This window comes from Serinus canaria, chromosome Z, assembly GCF_022539315.1.
Source record: "Serinus canaria isolate serCan28SL12 chromosome Z, serCan2020, whole genome shotgun sequence".
NCBI classification, from domain to species: domain Eukaryota; kingdom Metazoa; phylum Chordata; class Aves; order Passeriformes; family Fringillidae; genus Serinus; species Serinus canaria.
Window position 1 is genome coordinate 48799973 of NC_066343.1, and position 20954 is coordinate 48820926.

General features: G+C 37.8%; 1 protein-coding gene across 1 annotated transcript in view; it reads left to right on the forward strand.

Moving 5' to 3' along the window:
* Positions 1-20954, forward strand: part of GLIS3 (GLIS family zinc finger 3) — a 120412-nt gene that overhangs the window by 83752 nt on the left and 15706 nt on the right. Inside the window, exons 5-6 of the mRNA XM_009098994.4 lie at positions 9286-9427; positions 18917-19076. Coding sequence (XP_009097242.3) covers positions 9286-9427; positions 18917-19076 — 302 coding nt within the window. The remainder of the gene's footprint in view (positions 1-9285; positions 9428-18916; positions 19077-20954) is intronic.

The window sequence follows — 20954 nt, forward strand, 5'->3', positions numbered from 1 at the left end:
TTATGTCAACAATTATATTATTCAAAATAATACAGACCTCTTTGCCTCTTACAGAGCTGCATACTTCATGGTAGTTCATTTTAAAATTCTTTTACAGTACAGTAGAAACAGGGGTTTTGTTGTGACTACATATTGATTTTACCACACAACTGATGAAGCTACTAGTTTGTTTAAAGATTCTAGAAAAAACAAAATTTTATAACAGCATTTAGATTTTGTGAATAACACAAGAAGAAAACAGTTTCTGAGGATTTTTTTTTTAGCTAGTATCCTTTGTTTGTTAATTTAATGACAGGTTTCCAGTTTTTTCTTTCCTTTCTTTTACAGTATTTGAACTAAGCTTTTTTGCAACTCAAGAAACACGGTGCTTATTGTGTTTCTTACATGAAAGAAATTATTTTTTAAAATATTTTTCTAACTCAGAATGTTTAATTGATGAGGAAAATGGGAGCCAAGGAGGGTTAGATCATTACACCACTGGTGTTTCAGGTCATTCAGGCACTAAGCTAATTACCAGTGACAGTCTCCATTATGTGACTATATTAATCTGGAAGAGCTGCTCTGTTTGTGAACACCTTCCTCATGGGGAGCAAACACTCTGCCATATGAGATAAGTGGCTTCTGTTTCTTTCAGTTTTTGCTTGACCTTATTCAGACTCTTTGTTCAGATTTCACTGTTTAAACTGCAAACGGGAGAGAATGGGTTGAAAGAGAAGCAAACCTATTTTCTTGCTTTGAGAGCAGTTGAAAATAAGGATATTTTCCCTCATTTGTTCTCTGTGACGTCCACTTAAAAGATGTCACCAGTGCAAAAAGAAGTGTATTCAGGGCCATGGGGTCAGTGAGCAGTGCCCATGGCAACTAAGAAAACTATTCTGCAGATGAAAATGCAGTAAGGAGTAAGTGTTTTAATCCCCAACTTCAATCTCTTTACTTCCTGTCTTCAGAATGAAATATAAATCAGGCACCATGGCGTTCAGCAATTTTTCATGAAAGGCATGTTTGCAAAAAGGGATTAGGAACAGGCAGCAGTGTGTAAGGAATTTAATCATACCATTTGCTGGAAAACTGTTGAGACTAGGAATGAGCAGTTACTTGAGCGTGGTCAGTGAGACTCAGGAAGGCAGGCTCTGGGTGGAAGATCCATTGTGGGGGATATGCTTTGCCAGCACTGCATTTAGAACTTTGCTCCCCAGGGAGAAAGAAAAGTTGAAATCCCCCAGTGGTTTTCATGGTGTTCTGACAGCTGTAGCAGTTTTATACCCAGGAGATTGTTGGTTCTTTTTACTTATCGGTTAACGTTTGTTATTCTGTATACTGATTCCTTCCTGCACTTGGTTTCTGTCCTGTCCTTATATCCCTGTGAGCTCTGGCAGTGTGACATGTTCAAAAGTACGTAAGAAAGAAAGAATAAGTGCTGTCACCCTTATTATAGTAACACTCATGGCAGGAAAAAAAGAAACCAGCCCAGATTGTCTCAAAATTCTGTAAACAATTTCATGCTCATAGAATTTCATGTTTTTCAGGTCCAGTTTTGATATCAAACAATATCCTTATCTCTATTTCTTTGTCTTCACTTCCCTGCAATAGTATATGCATAAACATGATAGAGCAGGAATCTTTCTCTCTTCTGGTATAGAGAGTCTGTGGGTGGGCTTGGCAGTGCTGGGTGTACACTTGGATTTGGTGATCATACTGGTATTTTTTAATCTGAATGATTCTATGATTCTATGATTCTGATTAGCCTGTCACACTTCAGTGTGGGCTTTGAATGCACTGTCCTGGTCATTATGCTCCTTAAGCAACACCAGGGTCTGAGCAAGCAAGATTTAAACTGTGCATAGGAGGCCTAGGAGGTTGCAGTTCAGCCCCCTGACATCAGCACAAATGCCCTTCGAGTCCTGAGTACTGTCCTCAATGAGGGTTCCTGTTCCAGGGTGGGATCTCTGTGATTTCACACTCTTGGATCTGGATGTGGGCAGCTGCATTGGCAGGTGCTGATTTTGGACTCCTCAGAACTGCTCTTGAAGCAGCCATATATTGGCCTCCCTTGCAGTGCCCATTTGAGGAGGGCCTTCATCTGCCCATTTTTTTTCCTCCCTGTGATGCAGAGCTCTGCTCTTTCTCTGGCACAGTCTGGGACACTGCTCTGTAAGCTGTATTATGGATTTAACAACAACAAAAAACCCAACTTGACACAGAAATGTCCCACAGTAAATCAGAGCCAGTAGAAACTCGGAAAGTTAGCAGTGCCAGCCTAACCAGCACTGCACATCATTGTCTCACCTGATAAAGACAGCAGAACAGAGCAGCATTTTACTCTGATAAGGAGAATAGAACAGCACAGCCTTGGAGAAATAGATGAAGGATGTAATTTAGTCAAACAGAAGCCACACAAAATGCAAGCAGGATGCCAGCTGAGCTCTGCTGACAAAGCAAAAGTTATGCAAAACAATGATATTGCATTTACACAAAAATGGGGGTCAAGCCACATAAAAAGGACATGGGAATATTGAAAACTGCCTAAGAAAATCCCAGAGAACTTGTAAGGACTTCTGATAAGGGGTACAACTATGTAAAATAAAGTAATACATAAACATCTAACTAGTAGGGATAGCTGAAGAATGTGTGATTGGTGTGTATGATAAACACTCTGTTTATGTGATGCTCAGGACACTCAGCTGGAGGAAGGATCCCCTGAGTGACCAGTGCACTGCACTGAAGAATGTCTGCTCTCTAATAGTCAAAACCATGTGAGAAAATTCCTGTCTGGCTGATGTTGGTATCATGCCATGTAGCACATTAAACAGACAATTCACAGACAGTAAAAATGTACAGGGATGCCTTGAGGAATCCTTGCAAAAAGTAAAAGTTGTATGGCTGAAGGCTAATGATTTTAACCTCTTGATAGTAGAGTGGTAGAGTTTTTCAGTTCTAGTCCTGAACTCTCTTCAAGATATTATTTTGAAGAGAGTATTTTCATGTATGACCTCGTACATGTATGCATTTAAGTTCAAGTGGAGATAAATACAGAATTAAATATTTAAAGTGAAGGCCATTGTTATGTAAAGGATGCTGCAGTTAAAGAAAAAAAAATTACAAGTGAAATCTGAAAACCTCTTTCTGTATAAACAATTGCTGACATTATTAATCTACAGATTACCATGGCAATGTTCGGTAATCTGTGATAAGGAGAAAAATATGTTTGTGCTAAATGAAGCACCTGGTGGATAAGTATGTGTTTATTTTACACATTTTTCCTCTCGTGAAGTGAAAATTTGCAAAACAGATGTATTTTCAGAACAGGAAAACAAATAATTCTGCAGTACAAGTGTTTTCTTTGTCAGGGTGCATTTACTTGGAAAAATGGGTGCTTAGCAATATCGTATAATAGCTATATCCCCAAATCAGCCTGACACAAAACAGTAGGTTTTTTCCTGCTTTTTGAATTGAACAGGTCAGCTATTAGACTGATGTCTAATCAGCTACAAGCTTCTTGGAACTGCCTGAAGAAGAGGATGAAATAAAAAGGGCCATAGATATAATTTGTATAACCTTTCAGATTTGATACAGCCTGATGTGAGACAGAAAGAGAGATAAATGTGTGTGTGTGTGTTCAAACATCTGCGTGACATCTTTTCAATATTGAACTGGACTGTGGCTTTTTTGTTTATTTTAGAAAAAGGCCACTGCACTCACTCAAACTGTATTTCCCTTCTTTAAATTAAGATTTTCAGGGCTTTTTTAAACTAGAAGTTTCCTTTCAGATCTGTCCCAGCTGCAGTTTTTCCCTTAAAGTGGTCTCCTTGGTGGTCTGCATCATTTTAATGGTGATTTAATGCAAAATATTCCTCAAATTAGAATAATACCCATCAAAAGAATATAAGGAAAAAAAATATAAGAAAAGCAGAATTCATTTTAGTGTTATCAATCTTAATGCAACAGTGTTTTCCTCTTATAATATTGCTTTAAAATCAGAATTTTAAGTGTTTTCCAGATCTATGCTAGAACATGAAGATGGAAGCCATTTTTATATCGAACTCAAATGTTCAATACAGTAAAACTTTGAGAGTAACAAAACTATTTCTTGCATAGAACCTAATATCACTACTGTGCAGGTGGGCTAGTCTGACTTGATTTTTATTGTTTTTTCTGGCCAAGTGTTTAATTGAAATGGGATCCAAAAGCAGGGAAAAGTAGCACACACACATGCATGCACACACACACTGAGGCATATCTGAAAGCTGTGGTAGACAATTAGCAGAACATTTCTCTCTAGAAGTCCTGCACAGATAGCTCACTGAAAACAAAGGGTACAGAGAAATCCCTTCTGTCTGTGTTGTTTCATTGCCCAAGATGTCTGTAGCCTCCAGAGGCAAGAATTAGGATATTTTTTATTGATTCTGTGTCATTGTCTGTTGTCAGAAAGGTTTAGTACTGGGCAAGAAAGTGCTGGGCCTTGAAGCTGATCTTTGAGAGTAAAAGGATGATCTGTATCCAGCAAGAAAAAACATAATATGAGTAAATACTGTCTTACAGCATCACTTCATAAACTTAAAATTTTCTGGTGGTGACATCTGTGTACTCTAAATGTCATGATACTAGCAGGACATAATTTTACTCTAACTGTACAAGTAAATATTAAATTAGAAGTACTCCTTCAGAAAAGCTAGTACAATGTGGCTCTGCATAGACAGGTCATGCCTTGCTCTCGCAATGACAGCTTGAATTACAGACAGTGAAGATGAGTAAAAACTACCTACTTGGAACTTGACAATAGTAAACTTAATACACTGACTGTGTGAATAGCAGAAACTCCTCCTTGTCTTTATACATAAAACACATCTATAGAACTATTACAGTTAGTGTAAAAAAATTCCTGTCAATTAAACATACCAGTATTTAGGGGAGGTTTTTTGGCTAGTTTTAGACATGACAGACACACATCTAACCTGCATAAAAATAAACAGACTATAACTAATGTCTCACTTACACAGGTAAATACTTTACTAGGTGCACAACATGCATGTATATCAAGCACGTTTATGTAAGCAAGATTTAAAATGTTATGATTTGATAACTGGCATGTTTGAATGACTGAAGGTGTCTAGACTTTGCTGAAGAACTAATTGAGTTGTTCTGAATACGTACAGGCAGGTTTTGAAGTTACTATTTTGTGTGGTTTAGGATTTCTCAAACTATACTGCTTCTTTTCTTATGAAGTGTATTCATAAGCGCCTATTGGATGTTTTCCATGATGGTGTCTGACTTCTCTTACACAGGAGCAATGCTGAAGAAACTAGTCTGATAGCACACAAACATACAGACTTGAGATGAAACACACATAAGTGCGAGAAAAATTTTTTAAATTATCTTTTCTTGTAAGGAGACATTTTCTCTGGGATTATGTCACACATCAAATCAACAGCACGCCTCTGCTTTTGAACTCCAATATAATGAAACTGAAAACTGAGGAATAAGAATCTTACTCCCTTCTAATTATTTCTGCTTGTTTCATTTAATTTGGGTAATTATTTATTCATATGCAAAATGTACCGGAGTAGAATTTCCATCCATTGTTCTGAAAGGTGACAAACACAAGCTGATTTTCACAGAAGTTGTAAATCGTGACTGGAATATTATTTGTTTTGTATATTAGAAAAAACTGCCACATTGTGATAATGGAAGTGCTTCTCTATTTCCAAATGCAAAACTTCACAAGTCTTACCATAAAATTGAACTACTAAATTAAAAAACTATTATTTGGACCAAATATCAAATACAAAGGAGTTTTAAGTGAGCAGAGCAAATGATTATTAACTTGCACTTTGGCCAGCCATAAATTTAGATTACGTTCCATCACACAGAAAATGGCTGTGCTCACCATGCCAGACTTGTCAATTACTGATTTCACCACTCAGTGAGGTAATTTTACAGCTATAGAGCTCTTAAAAACAGATTTCCAGGTTTTCAGTCCCAGCATGACTGTACTGGTGCTCGGCTGAGTGATCATGAAAGAGGCAAGATGATCGTGGGGAAGGGACCTGTTTCTGTCACAGTGCTGGGAGATCTGTGCTGGGATACAATTCATATAGAAGTCAAAGTGAATGTCAACTTCCTTTTACACTTGGATGGCAAGTCTACAGTCCGGCTGGAAAAGAAATGCAGTGTTGTTTGAACAATGTTAGAACAATGCAGTGTTGTTAGAACAGAGCAAGAAATGGATGGCAGCAGTTACAGCTGGACAGTTATTATTTCTCCTTTATAGCTTTTTCAACTGAAGAAAAAATTTTACAGTTGCAGTGAATGGTTTGTGGTTTTTTACTTGGTTTTAAGATCATTGTTCTTTTCATTATCTGTTCTGTGTTTCTTGACGTGCTAAAGAAGAATCATAGCCCCAATTTCCCGCATTTGTCAAAATGCAAGATTTGCTTTCAGTTTAAAATTTTAATTACATTTTTAAAAATTAATAATTTTTCTGTGAAATATGTAAAAATATTTGGCTGATATAGAGTGTGTTGAATTATGCCCTTTTCTGACTTGTGATTGTATTTTTAGACCTTGTGACTGTAAATACTAATCAACCATAGCCAATGCATGAAACAGGAACTGTCCTCAGAAACTGGATCACAGCTGTCTCATAGTGTTTCTTTCTCTATTTTTGGTGTTCTGTTGATAGCCTAGGTTTTCTTCATTTTCAGAAGTTTTGAAAAGCCAGAAAATTTATGCCAGCACAGATTGTCATGATAGATTTGGTCTAAATATCAAAGGATATGCAAATGCAAGATCCCTGAACAGTGAGAATTAGAAAAATCTGCAAAATAGGTGGTTGCCTATTTTATTTTACAAGCATTACTTAATTCTTGTAACTATTGTGTAAATACTTAACTCTCCTTTTGTTGTTTTCTCACTGTTTTATCTCTGAGTGCCATCTGATAAAGAAAATTGATCTGTTTCTTAAAAAAAATTCAGGCAAATTTACACAGGCATCTTCTGTGATTGTGTATTCTGTATGATAGAATCCTGATTCCTCTATAGAAGTCATATTTTTTTTATATTATATTCACTTTTTATATTACATTCAGTTTACATTATATTCACTTTTTATATTAAATTCAGATAAGGGTTATTTATAATGTAATGTGAGGATTTGAATTAGGATATATTTGACTTTTAATTCCACAAGCATGTGAGTTTCATGAAAAAGCCATTTTACTAGTGACAGCAGGAAACCTGGCACAATTACTGGATAACAGCAGACATGTACCAAAGTGGGAGAAACATTTCTGCTTACATCAGATGGTAAATATGGATAATACACAAAATCATTTGTCAGGGTATTTCTTCTCTCCTCCCTCTTTCCCATCCATTCTCCCCCTTCCAACAGTTCTAGAATAACACATGTGCCTCACAGAGGCAGTGTACCTTTGGGATTAATAATGGCTGGTTAAGTTTTTAAGAGAAGAGATCTCCAGAACACAGAGTGTGTGCATAGGTATCACAGGCTATGCAGTATCTCCAGCTACAGGATTGGGTTCTTAGGAGGTGCAAGACCAACTCTCCACTCAGTTGCCATGGTTTTACAGTAGTGCATGTTATCAAAAGTAATGTGAGTGTTTATCAGCATTTTGTGGAACAAGGGTCATCTTGTGGCAATGGGTCTTTTTATGATTGTGTTAAGAATAATTTCCTCTTACTTTTCTTTCTTCATTTGCCCCATCCCTGGGGTGTTCAAGGCAAGCTTGGATGGTGCTCTGAACAGCCTGATCTAGTGGAAGGTGCCTCTGCCTGTGGCAGGGGTGTTGGAACTTGATTCCTTCAAATGAAAACATTCCTTCAAATGAAATGGTTCTGTGATTAATTTCTGTGTACATTATGTGCAGAAATTTGTCTCTTGGTTCCTCTTCCTCCACTTAGGAGTTGTTTAGAGGTGCTAGGCTGTCTTCTAGTTAACTGTCACCTGCTCACCCCCATGGCACCAAGCAAGAGAGGAGAAGCCTCAGTGGCCTCTGTGAGATTTTCTTCTTGGGAAAGTGCAGCACATCCAAGTGCACTAGGTCAGGGTTCTTTCCATCATGCTACACGATCCTGGATGACATGACAGGATATTTGTGGGAATCTCAGCCACTGAAGTAGCCCACATGCTTTTAAGCACAGACCTTCATTTTCCAGGCTTTTAAATTAATACATCAACCAAAATGACTTAAAGGAACAGGCTTTTTTTTTTTTTTTTTTAATATATAACATTAACATCAGGCAGCAGATCAGGACAGGCATCAGTCCCAGCAGCCTGCAGCAGCATCCTAATCTGTCCTAAACCTCGGGGTGCATTTTGGAATTATAGCCACACTTGTTGGACAAGGACAACTAGTCCTTGTTAGGGTGCTGCAGCAGGCTTTCTTCCTTTTTCTTATTTTGGTGTTAGGATTTTTTTTTTAATTGTAGTTTTTTACTGCTTTTTATTGCAGCCTTACATTGAGACTCTCCATACAGTTTCATCCAAAGGGAAAGACTTGTTATGAATTTTTTAATTACTTTTTTCTAGAGTGAAATTTCTGGTAGATCTTTCAGCCAGATCTTGCTGTCGGTGGATCAGGAACTAGGCAAGTGGCCATGCATGCAGCTAGGATTACTGGCTGTGACATTGCACTCTCAGTTCTGTAGTGATGCGAAGCAAATATAGTCCTAGTCTGTTTAAGAATGGTGTCTCAAAACAACTTTAGTCCATATGGAAGTGGTCCTATTTCCACTTGCCTGTATATTACCTCTCCTAAGGGGTTGTTCCCAGTCACTCATTTCCAGTGTTATGAGCACCTTTGCTTTTCTGGTCCTATGGTGAGGCAGTTCAGGGCATTAAATCAGCATGAAAATATTTGTATCTATTATAGTACCCCTCTGCTGGTACAAGCATGTCAGACATTTGATAAATATTCAATACTCATTAGCTAGGCCACTCCTCTCTTTTGCAGTGTGTGACAAAAGAGCACTGAAGTCCTTCTGTCCAAGATCCTACCTGAGCAAGTAGTGCTTGTCCTAAGTACAGTCTTGTTAAGCATCTGGAAGTGTTTTCTTCCTCAGATTCAAAAAGTGCCTGCAGATTGAAAAGATGGCATTAATGATGATTTAAAAGAGAAGATTTCTGATTGTGCTCCATTTCTTTCTCTAACCTCAACATTTCTTCATCGTAATTTTACACTGCCTTAAAGATTTTTGTGATTATCTCCTTTCTTCTGTCCATGTCCATCTTTTGTTATAATTTCTCCTTTTTTATCTCTTGTTTTTCAGTTGCGATCAAGCTCAGAGGTTGGCCAGGACATCCTGAATGACTGTCTTGCAATCCAGCCCCTCCAGCCAGCCCTGTCACCACATGATGCTGTAGATAATAATATGGGACACTCCCCAGGGCCTGCTTGTGATATTTACCCAGGTATAAAATAGAACAGATAAAAAGCTGCTGTATTATTCCTCACTTAATATTAGGGAACATTTTGTAGAGTAGAATGTACTCTGAAATCCATATCTATCTCATAAGAAGGATAGAATATGAAAGACAATATTAAAAAAGACAGTTTTTTAACATGTTTTTATATGTTTTTCAGAGGGAAGGAGAACCAATCATACTATACCCATGAAAAGACCTAGTACAACTTAGATGGATATTTTTGCTCTATAGGCATTTGATTCTGCTGCCAATTTACTTCTACCATTCCTTGTAGACATCTTGAATATATTACTTCATTTAAAATCACAGTATTTTTTCTCTGCCTTATCACATATCAGTTTTTCAATTGATGCACATTAAGGAACAGAAATGCTGCATTATGAGTTCATATATTTTGACTATAAATATACAATAAACACATTTACACTATTAATGTAATAATCCTATTGTATTGTTTCAGTTAAATATTTGAGATTTTCCTACTAAAATTCCTTTGTCACACCTGCCTACGTGTACAACTTTTTGTTAACGTTTCAAAAAAATTTGAAACTATCAGTAAGTTATGAGTGATAAATAACCTTAAAGCTCAAGAGGGCAATGGGCAGGATGTTAAGGTTTTTTAATGCAATATTTTAGTAGTTGTGAAGGCCTCTGTTTTTAACTTTCAGGCAAAATGCACTTCAACTTTTAAGTGAGAACCACACATAGGAAGTGAATGAATTGGCTTCATTGATGTTATCTGCAGTGATGAAAATTACATTATATGAAGTGGCCACTTCAATAAGTGGTTTTATTTTACTGAGAGGTTTGTAAAGCAAGCAATTATATTTCATGTTTTTGTCAAGGCTGCTGTGAGTCACACAATAGTTGGTGATAATGTAGGTTTATATGACAAAAATCAGGACATTTAAGGCTGTGATTAATTATATTCTAGTTTATGAAGTAGCTGGTATTACTTGTATGCTGTTAACTTATAAATGCCTTAGTCTGAGTACAGACTGAGTGTGACATTTACTATGTGAAAGAAAAGGGAAATTTCAGATTTTAAAAATGTGATTTTGGCCAGAGAAACTCTGGGAACATGTAGTTGGTTATAGCTGTTCATGGTACATTGTGCATTGAGGGAGAGTTGGATAGTGAGGAATGTTGAGATTTTTTCAAAAAATATTTATGGTTTTACCAAGTGTAACATGGAAAACTGAGAGATAACAAAGACTCAGATTTTCCTTTTCTTTTCAATTCCTAGACAGAATAGGAGCTGGGATGGGACAGCGTGTCAGATTTCAGAAATTTAGGATATTCTCACAGGACATGGCTACAGCAATCTGTTGGGCACTCCTCCCTAGCTTCCAGGCTGTGCTTCAATGTTCAGCTCTGTCTGCTGGGTCAGCCCAAACACAGGCTGAGAATGGCTTGAACAAGCTGGGTAAAGCTGCTGCCTCCAGCCAGCCCTCAGCTGGCAATTGTCTGCCATCATGATGTTTCATAGACAGCTTCTGAGACTGAGACATTACTTTCTGTAGTCTCATTCATTCATTGTCTTTCAATACTTGATGTTTGCAGCACTACTAACTATGAGCCTTATTTGATATAATAATATATTTTGGTAGTTTCTTTCCTGGCCCTGCTTCCTATTGTATGGTAATTTTTATGGTAATTTAATTTTTATGGTAATTAATCAATGTACTCTTATCAGCATTGATTTTTGTGTCAGTAATAATCTGCTTTCTCTTACATGTCTTCCCAGCTATCTATCATTTGGCACAGTTCTTGTAGTTGTAGTCACTTGTGTTGTTTCACATCAGTTAGAGGGTACCGTGTCAGGCGTAGAGCAGTCTGTGTCACTCCATTTTGACAGCTACTTGATCCACTTGAAATAAACTGTTTCATTAGCTACTCATCAAGGATGCTGCAGGATGATATACTATGTGAACAAATGAGATAAATCTGACAGGCAGGGAATTATTTTATTGAAATAGCAACATGAAAATTATTCATGTCCAATAGAGAGGAAAGTAAAATACACAAAAACCTATGTCTTGCCTCAGAGAATCTACCCTTCAAAATTCTCTGAAAACATTTTTTTTTAAAAATACAGCTTTGAGACTTCTGAAAAGGTAAATACGTTATTTTTACTGGATACTGTTTGAGACAGCACATTTGCTGAAATGTCGCTGTGCTACTTTTAAAGTAGAAGGAGAAATAGATTTTCATTCTTCCAATGGTCCAATCAAGCTTTTCTTACGTGAAGGTGATTTCTTTTACTATTGATGCACATTTAAAGCAAAGGTAGGTTTTTTCCTTGTAGAAGAATCTACAGAATAAATGTTTGAAAGCAAACTATTAGTAATAGGTAAGAAATGTCGGAAGTATATGTTTAGATGCAAATCCATTTTCACTCACATAGTAGGTAAGTAGTACTATCTGTAGTGACCACTGCATAGTTTCTCAGTACTGATAACATACAGAGTCTATAGACACAGACACATTTAAATGAAATACAACAATAACCTTTTTGATTACAGATATATTACTTGGAGTTAAGTCTTCAAAAGAGCTTTTTATTATCTTGAAGTTTTTATAACTTTGCAGAAGAAATCCAAACTGACTATTATGTTACCAATACAGTGAGGTAGCACTACAGCTCCTTTGCTTAAAACTAACACAAAATTACATTTATGTGCCTAAAGCAAACAGACTAATGGCTAAGCATTGTGACAGTATCTAGGTTTAAATCTTGAACAATACCTAGGCATTTTGGTTTACTCAATTCACAGAATGAAGATGAGAGCAATACACTCATAATAACATGGGGATGGTATTTTTTCCTGCTGTGAAATAGTATGAACTTACTTTGTATAGAGCAATCTGGAATCACTAAACCTGGAAGAATCATAAATAATGCAACAGAAAAGAACCCCATCTTTTTTCTGTGCTGTTTGGATAAAACTTGACCATTTAATATTTGAGCATAAGCCAGAATGTGTAATTCATTTATAAGTAGTTACTGAATATCACACTAAGTTCTCCTCCAGAGCAAGCAAAGGATCTTTCTAAAGTTTGTCAACTGCATAATTGTCTTTGCAAGTTGGAGTTTAAAAATTGCATCAGTAAAGTTACAGAACTTATTTGAATTCTAAGTATTTTTTAAATAGTGTCTTAAGCTGTATTGTGAAACTTTGACCTAAATGCTTCTATGTTTATGCCTTACTGTGCTTTGCTTGAGTAACACTTTTCTTTGCTTTTTTCCCCCACTGAAGTTGTACTAAGCTGGGTGCTCTGTGCACATAATAAGAAAAAATCCAATCCCCCAGGAGTTTGTATCTAAGGTAATGATAGGAAAGCAAGTAGGTACAACAGGCAGGTAGAGGTTAAGGACACATAAAGGAATAGATTAAAGAAATTATTAATTAATGAAAGAATTTTATTTAAGAAATTGTCCTAGTGAGGCCCTAAGAGACGTCTGGGAAAAAAGCAATCTAGTTTTCTTTTTTAAAAAGTGGTCTGTTCTTTTCTTTAAAAATAGTTTTTTAAGGGTGATAGACTTGGAAAGTAGTTACAGCTCATTCCTGTAAGAAAAAAACAAGAATGAGAAGGAAGAACTGACATATGCATAGCCCTTGCTGTGAAAAACAGAATTGTATTTGATGCATAGAGAATGGATGCAAAAAGGGCAGTACTGTAGGACTACCAATAATGAAGAGGATCTCTGTTTTCACCTTTTAGACTGAATTTAAGTATTGCATGCAGATCTAGGACTCCTGCTTAATATGATATAGTCACAGGTAGGACCATACACACATTTCAAGGGGCAAAAAAGTGTTAATATTATTATCTTAGTTTAAGAAGGATAGTTTGATTCCCCTCAGACTTGCCCTTTTATTTACCAGTTTTACTTATGAGTTTATAATTTCTATTTTGAGACAACTTAATGGTTGTCCAAAAATTGATATAATGTTTGGGTTCCCATTTTTAAGAACACTTACCAATGGACTGCTACAAACATTGTGGTCAACACGGCCATTGCACCATTGGTCCCATCAAGATGAGACTGAACTTCAGAAACTGCAATCCACTAGAAGAGAAGAAAATGAAAGGCAGGGATGTGATCTAGAGATGCCACTTCAGGAATGGCTTAAAATACTAGTCCAGACCCTGCTTTATTTCTTCAGTACTTTAATGTTTTCAGTATCTATGATCTGCCTGTAAAATACCTGAAAAGACATAGAAGGGCCATCAGTGCAGGTGGTCCATGTGACAGACCAACTTTGGAGACAGATGACTTATCTTGAAAATGCAATTTTTACTTCTCCTGTACTTCTTAATGCATGATGGCTTCTTGAGTTTCATGTTCTCTGAAGACTTCAGATTTACAAGTGAGCTAAGGATAAAGGTAAAACAGAAAATAAGTTTTCCATTTGCTGGGCTTACCACTTACAACTCAATACAGCACATATCCACATATTCCTGGCTACAAAATCCTGTGGACTTCCTAGGGGAAGTGAAAGAGGGGAATATATTCAGGTTATGCTTCCAAGTGCAAAAAATATTTCATATTTTTCCTTCTGTGCAATAGTAAATCAGTTGTTGTCAAGGACCTCATTAATATTCCTTAGAGAAATAGAAGGCCATATTTAGTAATTAAAAAATAAAGCAACCTTGGAAATGTATGTATGTAACTAACTGAGCTACAAAATTAAACCTTCATACTGTCTTACTCTACATGATAAGAACTTTCAGCCCTACTCCAAATTCATACTCTCAGTAATTAGAGGGGAGATATTTTTGGTGGCAGAAATTGTTTTTAAGAGTGCTGGTAGCAAGTCCAAGATGCTCTTCAATTAGAGCATATTTGGTAATTTGCAAATTTCTGCATTTAAATATGTTCCATGAAATGACAGATTTCTGACTCCATTGAAAAATAACTTTTTTTGGACTTCGATTCTGTGACACTTTCAATGCTACTTTTTTGACTTTCTTTTTCTAAAAGAAACCTTATTCATCTTAAAGAAACCTTATTCAGAATCATTCTGTTCTCTTGCAACAACCATATGAGAGGATGCACCCTCCTGTGTGAGGGTACATGTGAATTGAGCTTCTCATAGAGAACTGTTTGCAGAAATAGTCTCACGGAAAATTCTGATGTGCTGACAAATGGATATGTGATGAGACTTCAGAAAAGAAAACACAGATCTTTCCTCTCTTTGGCTGAAGCTTTGTCCCTGTTCAGTTCACAGTCTGAGGTTCACAGTTGGGACTCAGTTGGGACTAAACTATATCCATCTTGTAAGTAATGTTGTAGTTTGGACTTTTTAAGGGATACAGAGGAACAGCATTCACAATTCTTTGACTTTTTTTGAGGTTGTTTGGATTTTTTTCAAAATATCTGAATATGTTTTATATTGTTTTAAAGGTCTTAGTTTATCCTGAATTAATAAGCCTTCTTGTAGCAACCCTTTTTGTTACATAATGATAGAATCATAAAATGGTTTGCATTGGAAGATTCTTAAAGATCATCTGGTTCCAATCCCCATGCCATGGGCAGGGGGGCCTTCCACTAGGTCAGGTTTCTCAAAGACCCATCCAGCCTGGCCTTGAACACTTCCAGGGATGGGACATCCACATCTTCTCAGGGCAACTTTTTCCAGAGTCTCACCACCCTCACAGTAAAGAATTTCTTCTTGACATCTAATCTAAACTTCTTCCCTATTTGTTTAAAACCCACTTAAAACTAACACTTAATTCTACATCTTTGTGTGTGGAACTACATGGTGGTGCTATACTGGAGTCAGCATGCTGGTAGTCACAAACATTTCTCAGAATTCACAGAATCACTAGGTTGGAAGAGACTTTAAGATCATTGAGTCCATTCATCCCATGCCGTAACACCTCAACTAAATCATGGCACTGAGTGCCACATCCAATCTTTTTAAACAAATCCAGAGATGGTGACTCCACCACTTCCATGAGCAGACCATTCCAGTACTTTTTCACTCTTTCCATGAAAAACGTTTTCCTGTTATCCAGCCTGTATTTCCCTTGGTGCAGCTTGAGATGGTGTCCTGTGGTTCTGTCAGCTTCTGCCTGGAGAAAGAGACCAATCCCACCTGACTACAAACACCTTCCAGGGAGTTGTAGAGAGCGATAAGGTCACCCCTCAGTCTCCTTTTCTCCAGGCTAAACACCCCCAGCTCCCTCAGTCGTTCCTCACAGGGTTTGTGTTCCAAGACCCTCACCAGCCTCGTTGCCCTTCTCTGGATGTGCTCCAGTGTCTCCATGTCCTTCCCAAACTGAGGGGCCAGAACTGGACACAGCACTCAAGGTGTGGCCTCACCAGTGCCCAGTGCAGGGGGAGAATGACCTCCCTGCTCCTGCTGGCCACACCATTCCTGACACAGGCCAGGATCCTGTTGGCCTTCTTGGCTACCAGGGCACACTGCTGGCTCATGTCCACTTGGCTGTCACCAGGATCCCCAGGTCCCTTTCCAGCCACACCATCCCCAGCCTGTAACCCTGCAGGGGGTTATTGTGGCCAAAATGCAGGACTTGGACTTGTTAAACTCCATCTTATTGGACTCTGCCCATCCATCCAGCCATTCCAGGTCTCTCTGCAGAGCCCTCCTGCCTTCCAGCAGATCAACACATGTCCCCACCTTGGTGTCATCTGCAAATTTACTAATGAAGGACTCAATCCCCTCATCCATGTTGTCAGTGAAGATGTTGAACAGAGCTGGCCCCAGCACAGACCCCTGAGGACACCACTGCTGACTGGCCCCAGATGGATGCAGCACTGCTCACCACCACTCTCTGGTCTGGACATCCAGCCAGTTCTGAACCCAGCAAAGAGTGCTCCTGTCCAAGCCCTGGGCTGCCAGCTTTTCCAGGACACTGCTGTGGGAGACAGTGACAAAGGCCCTGCTGAAGTCCAAACAGACAACATCCACAGCCTTTCCTGCATCCACCAGGCCAATAACCTGGTCACAAAAAGAGACCAGCTTGGTCAAACATGACCTCTCCCTCCAAAAGCCATGCTTTGCTCAATTTCATACCATCTGAATCAGGTATTTAATGGGATTGGGATTGAAAAGACATTGAGAAGGTATTTACTAGCAATACTTTGAACAAGCAACTCACATGTAACACAGCCTGAACCAGCTAGAAAATGTGCAAGCATGGGTTACAAAATACTTGCATGGAATGCTAATGATGGTTGTGGAAGAGAACAGCTACATCAAGATGAACAACTCTTGTTATCTTGTACTGAAGACCTGATCATATTCCAAACTTTTTACTCCTGATCCTGAAGAAGTTAATTTTAAATGCAAAGTTCCAGTACTGATAAACTAAGCCATTATATATTTTTACAGTTTTATTAGTTTTTGTCATTGTAAAAGGCAAGTTACCCTATGTTGCCAAGGAATAGTTTAAATAGTGGTTTTTTATTTAGACAATTGGGGCTTTCCTTTGCAGTGTCCTGATTTGTTAAATATTCTCTCTACTTTTGCTGTCAGAATGTGTGCTTGGTTGATTTTCAGTATTTTCTGTGCTGCATGTAAGACAAAATAAGAATTTCAAAAGTTCATTCCTTTGTTATAATCTTCTGCACTTTTCTTGATGCTACATTGAGAGACAGACATGGAAAAAGTAACTTTTGGGGTGCATGAGCAAAGTGGAAAAAAAACATTTCCCTGTCTTAGTAGGAAAATGTCCTCAGCTTCTTCTTTGCAAGTTACTCTGCTGTTTTAAGTGATGTCTCATCTTCCCATGGGACCTGCCTCCTCTGTTCCTCTTTAAGGTTTGGGATGTCTTCTGCTCTCAGATGTCTGTCATCACTTGGGTTGTGATTAGGAGGCTCTCATCCACACACAAATTAGCAAAGAGCAGAGCCTGGCACCAAGGCCAGCCTCCACTCCTCCACCTTTGACCACCAGTGTCAACTTCCCCTAATCTTTGACATTACCTCTACAGCATCTGTATTGGATGCTTTTATTCACAAAGTGGCTTCCTGTCTGTCATCTTGCACTGTGTGTCATTTCCACCAGCTGAAAGATGTCCAGGGCTGCTCCTCAATGGGGCTACAGCATAATTAGACTCCTGAGCGTTTTCTTAACTCTGCCTTAACTTGGTGAATATCCAGTGTGTCACAAAGGTGGGCTCGTAAGGATTAATAGAGTCTTTCCAAGAACAGGTTGAGGACTTGGGAGATGAGGTGAATTTTCACCTATTTTGGTCTTCTGTAGCAAAATTCACACCTGTGAAAGAGAAAATGATGACCTGTGAAATCATTTCCTTGAAGACTGGTTTATGGTAAGGCTACCTCTAATGCAGTCTTTCTTCTCCTAGGATTGCAGCATCCATGGACATATTTCAGCCTAGAAAGATGTTTTACTAGTGACAGTGCCCCCTGGGGAACTGGTTTAAACTCCAGGATTTTATCAAGAAACTCAAATCATTAGCTCCAACATATTCACTAGCATAATGTAAATTTTATAGGCAGAATTTTACTCTGTAACCTAGGCCTGAACAACACTTTTTTTTTTCAAAGAGATAGGAAGATACGACAGACAAACAGGAGAAGTGTTTTTTATCTTTTCTTTTAGACAGACTAATTCATTTTCTGGGCTCATAAAATATTTAAGAGACTGTATTTGACTGCCAGTCAACATCAGCATAAGCTATCCAACACAAATGTCAGAAGAAATAGTTGTGTAACTGGATTTTCAGACATACAAATATTTAAATTTGTCTGATTTTAACTTTTTTTTTTTTTTTTTTTTTTAAGGGGTTACCAGAAAATAAGGTTACAGGATTTGGGATCAACTAATTATGACATTTGAACAAAATCCTAAATTGCTTTTTTGTTTAGTCAGTAAGGAAACAGGCAGGAAACTTTCCTTATTAGAAAAAAAACAAGAGAAAACACAGAAAATTGTTAAGCTGTTAATAGTGGTTTAAAATTTCCATATGTATTACTGAGGAACCTGGGCAAATGATAGCAATAACGCTTTTCAAGAAATTTGTAATTTTTACAGATGAAGGGAAAATGTAGAAAACATTTCAAGTTTTATGAAACTGTTCCTTCTGTTCACTATTTCTAAAAATACAGATTAAAAAACACAGGAATATTGACACATCTTCTACAATAAAAGGGTATAGAAGATTTGCAGCCTTATTCAGACAAAAAAATTCCAAGACAATGAGCATGGCTGTGATCATTCATGCCTGGTTTTATGGAAATGTCATTTGGAAGCACAGAAGAAAACACACTTATTTTCATGTGTTTCTTCTTCCCTTTGTATGGAAAACAACTCATCAGTAAACCCTTAGTTTTCTTAGTTGCTAAGAGTTGGCACTACAGCTTGACAGGAGGGCTTGCATGTTGGTGTTTGGTCATTTATGAATATTGTTGTTGTTTGGTCAGTTATCAGTGTTGTTTCCTGCCTGATGAGCATTATTTCTCTCCTTTACTTTCAGCAGCTGTGATCCCCAGCACACAGATAAATCAAAGTGGAACAGCAGCTGGGGCAGTGTCCTTGTCCCACACCAGCAGCCACTCTTCCCCAGGACAAAACATACAGGGCAGTCCCCTGCATCCTCCCCAGATACCTCTTCTCACAGCTGCTGACTCAGAGAGGTAAGAGCCTGTGCTTCCCAGCTTGAGCCTGAGGCTGGACTGTCTTCAGAGCTGCCAGGATGGAGGGAAATACAATTGTTGTTGTACAGAAAGGCACTTGAGGCAGCCCTGGCCTAACAACTGCTCTGGGTAGGGGTTTTTCAGGAGGAGAGGTGAAGTGCACCATGTTATTCCAGTCTGAGAGGGAGATTTTCCATCCCTTTCCATTTCAGGGACTTCCTCCAATCCCTTCTTGATCCCAATGAAGGGCCCTAGCAAGGAAAGTGACACCAGCTGGCACACTGAACTTCAGATGACCACAGCCATACCTTACAGAATGGGGGCCCTGAGATTCATGTTTCTGTTTACTTGTGGAGGAAGAGTCATTTTCTGTCAATATTCTCCTGATACTAAGCATTTCTGAAGGAAGACCTTGCCTTTTTTTTTTTAATTGCCATTTTATGAAGAACAATAGATAATGAACAAATTTTTAGTTCACTGGTTTTTCAGATTGATTTATAGTCAGGATTTGTTTTATGACAGTTATGTATGTTTTATTATATGCTGGTTAGGTATGGTAAATTCTATGATTTTAGATATTTCAGTGACATAGAAATCAATTGCTCAGATGTGTTTTGATTTTCATCACTAGGCATTCCCTAAATCATTTTCAGCACTCTTTGCAATGGTTTAGATAGTGTGTGGTACTACAGATGTGGAAATCTATAGTTCATTGAACCAGAAGCCTATCAAATCACAAGTCTGAAGAGGCCTAGTAAATGGTTTTTAGTGGAAAAGTCAGGAAGATAACATCATCACACTAAATACTAAACTCTTACTATCTGCTCATGGATACTTAAAAATTATTTTTAAAATTTCTTTTTCGGTGCTCTAAGTGATAAATTGCTGTATTTCACTAATGTATTTCAAAGTATTTAATTTCCTTGAGTGACAGATATGACAGTAATTTGAAGAGTACAAAATCCCCAATTATAAACCTGAAAACAAAATTCGCTAGATTTCAATTACTGGTAAGCAAGCATAATTTCTTTGGATAAAAGCAATATTCACTCTGCCTTGTATCAGGAAGATAGAAGAACATGTGGCATGAAAGTACTTTTTTATTTCAGATTTCACATGTGAATTTAGCCAGTTCTGGAGCCACTGGAAGTTGTTGAGCATTTTGTACATCATTCTGAGATGGAGCTTACTGCCTCATGGTCGCTGAAGCTCATCTGCTTGGTTCATTTCTTCTCCCCACTCCTCCCTCATGATCCTGGTCTTTTTCCCTTGTGCTGGCCCTGGCCCTCTGTGCACACCTCTGTGACTGGCCATGCTCTCTTGCCTGACTATACTTCTGTCCCAGTACAGTTTTTTTATTCAATGCATGGCTTGTCCATCCATACCCCACAATTGCCAGAGCATGAGGTGATAGGCAGGGACACATTATTAGTTATGATAGGTATAAATGTAATTATAAAAGACAATGATATTATTAGCCCATTTTTGAGGTTTTTCTGCTGTAAAACCATAGCAGAGGTGCCTAGAGTGAGTCTTCTTTCATTCAATTCATTGAATCCATTTCATACATCAAAATAATAGAGTACTCTACAGAATAATAAAAAGCTAACATGGTATACTCCTTTTTAATGTGTTAAGTGTATAAGCCTCTAAAAGGGCTTTAAGTGCTAATTCCCATATGTGGAGCTGCTTTGGGTTTAAAAAAGTTCCAGTGTCTTCACTTAGGTAGTGTGACAAATGGCTATTTAAATTCAGAAAAGGAAAAAATATTACAGCAGTGTTGGTTTGATTACAATACATAGGGTAGAAGTTAAAGGAAATGTTTAAAAGAACTAAGGCAGAATCTGTATATTGAATCTAACACAGTACATTCACCGA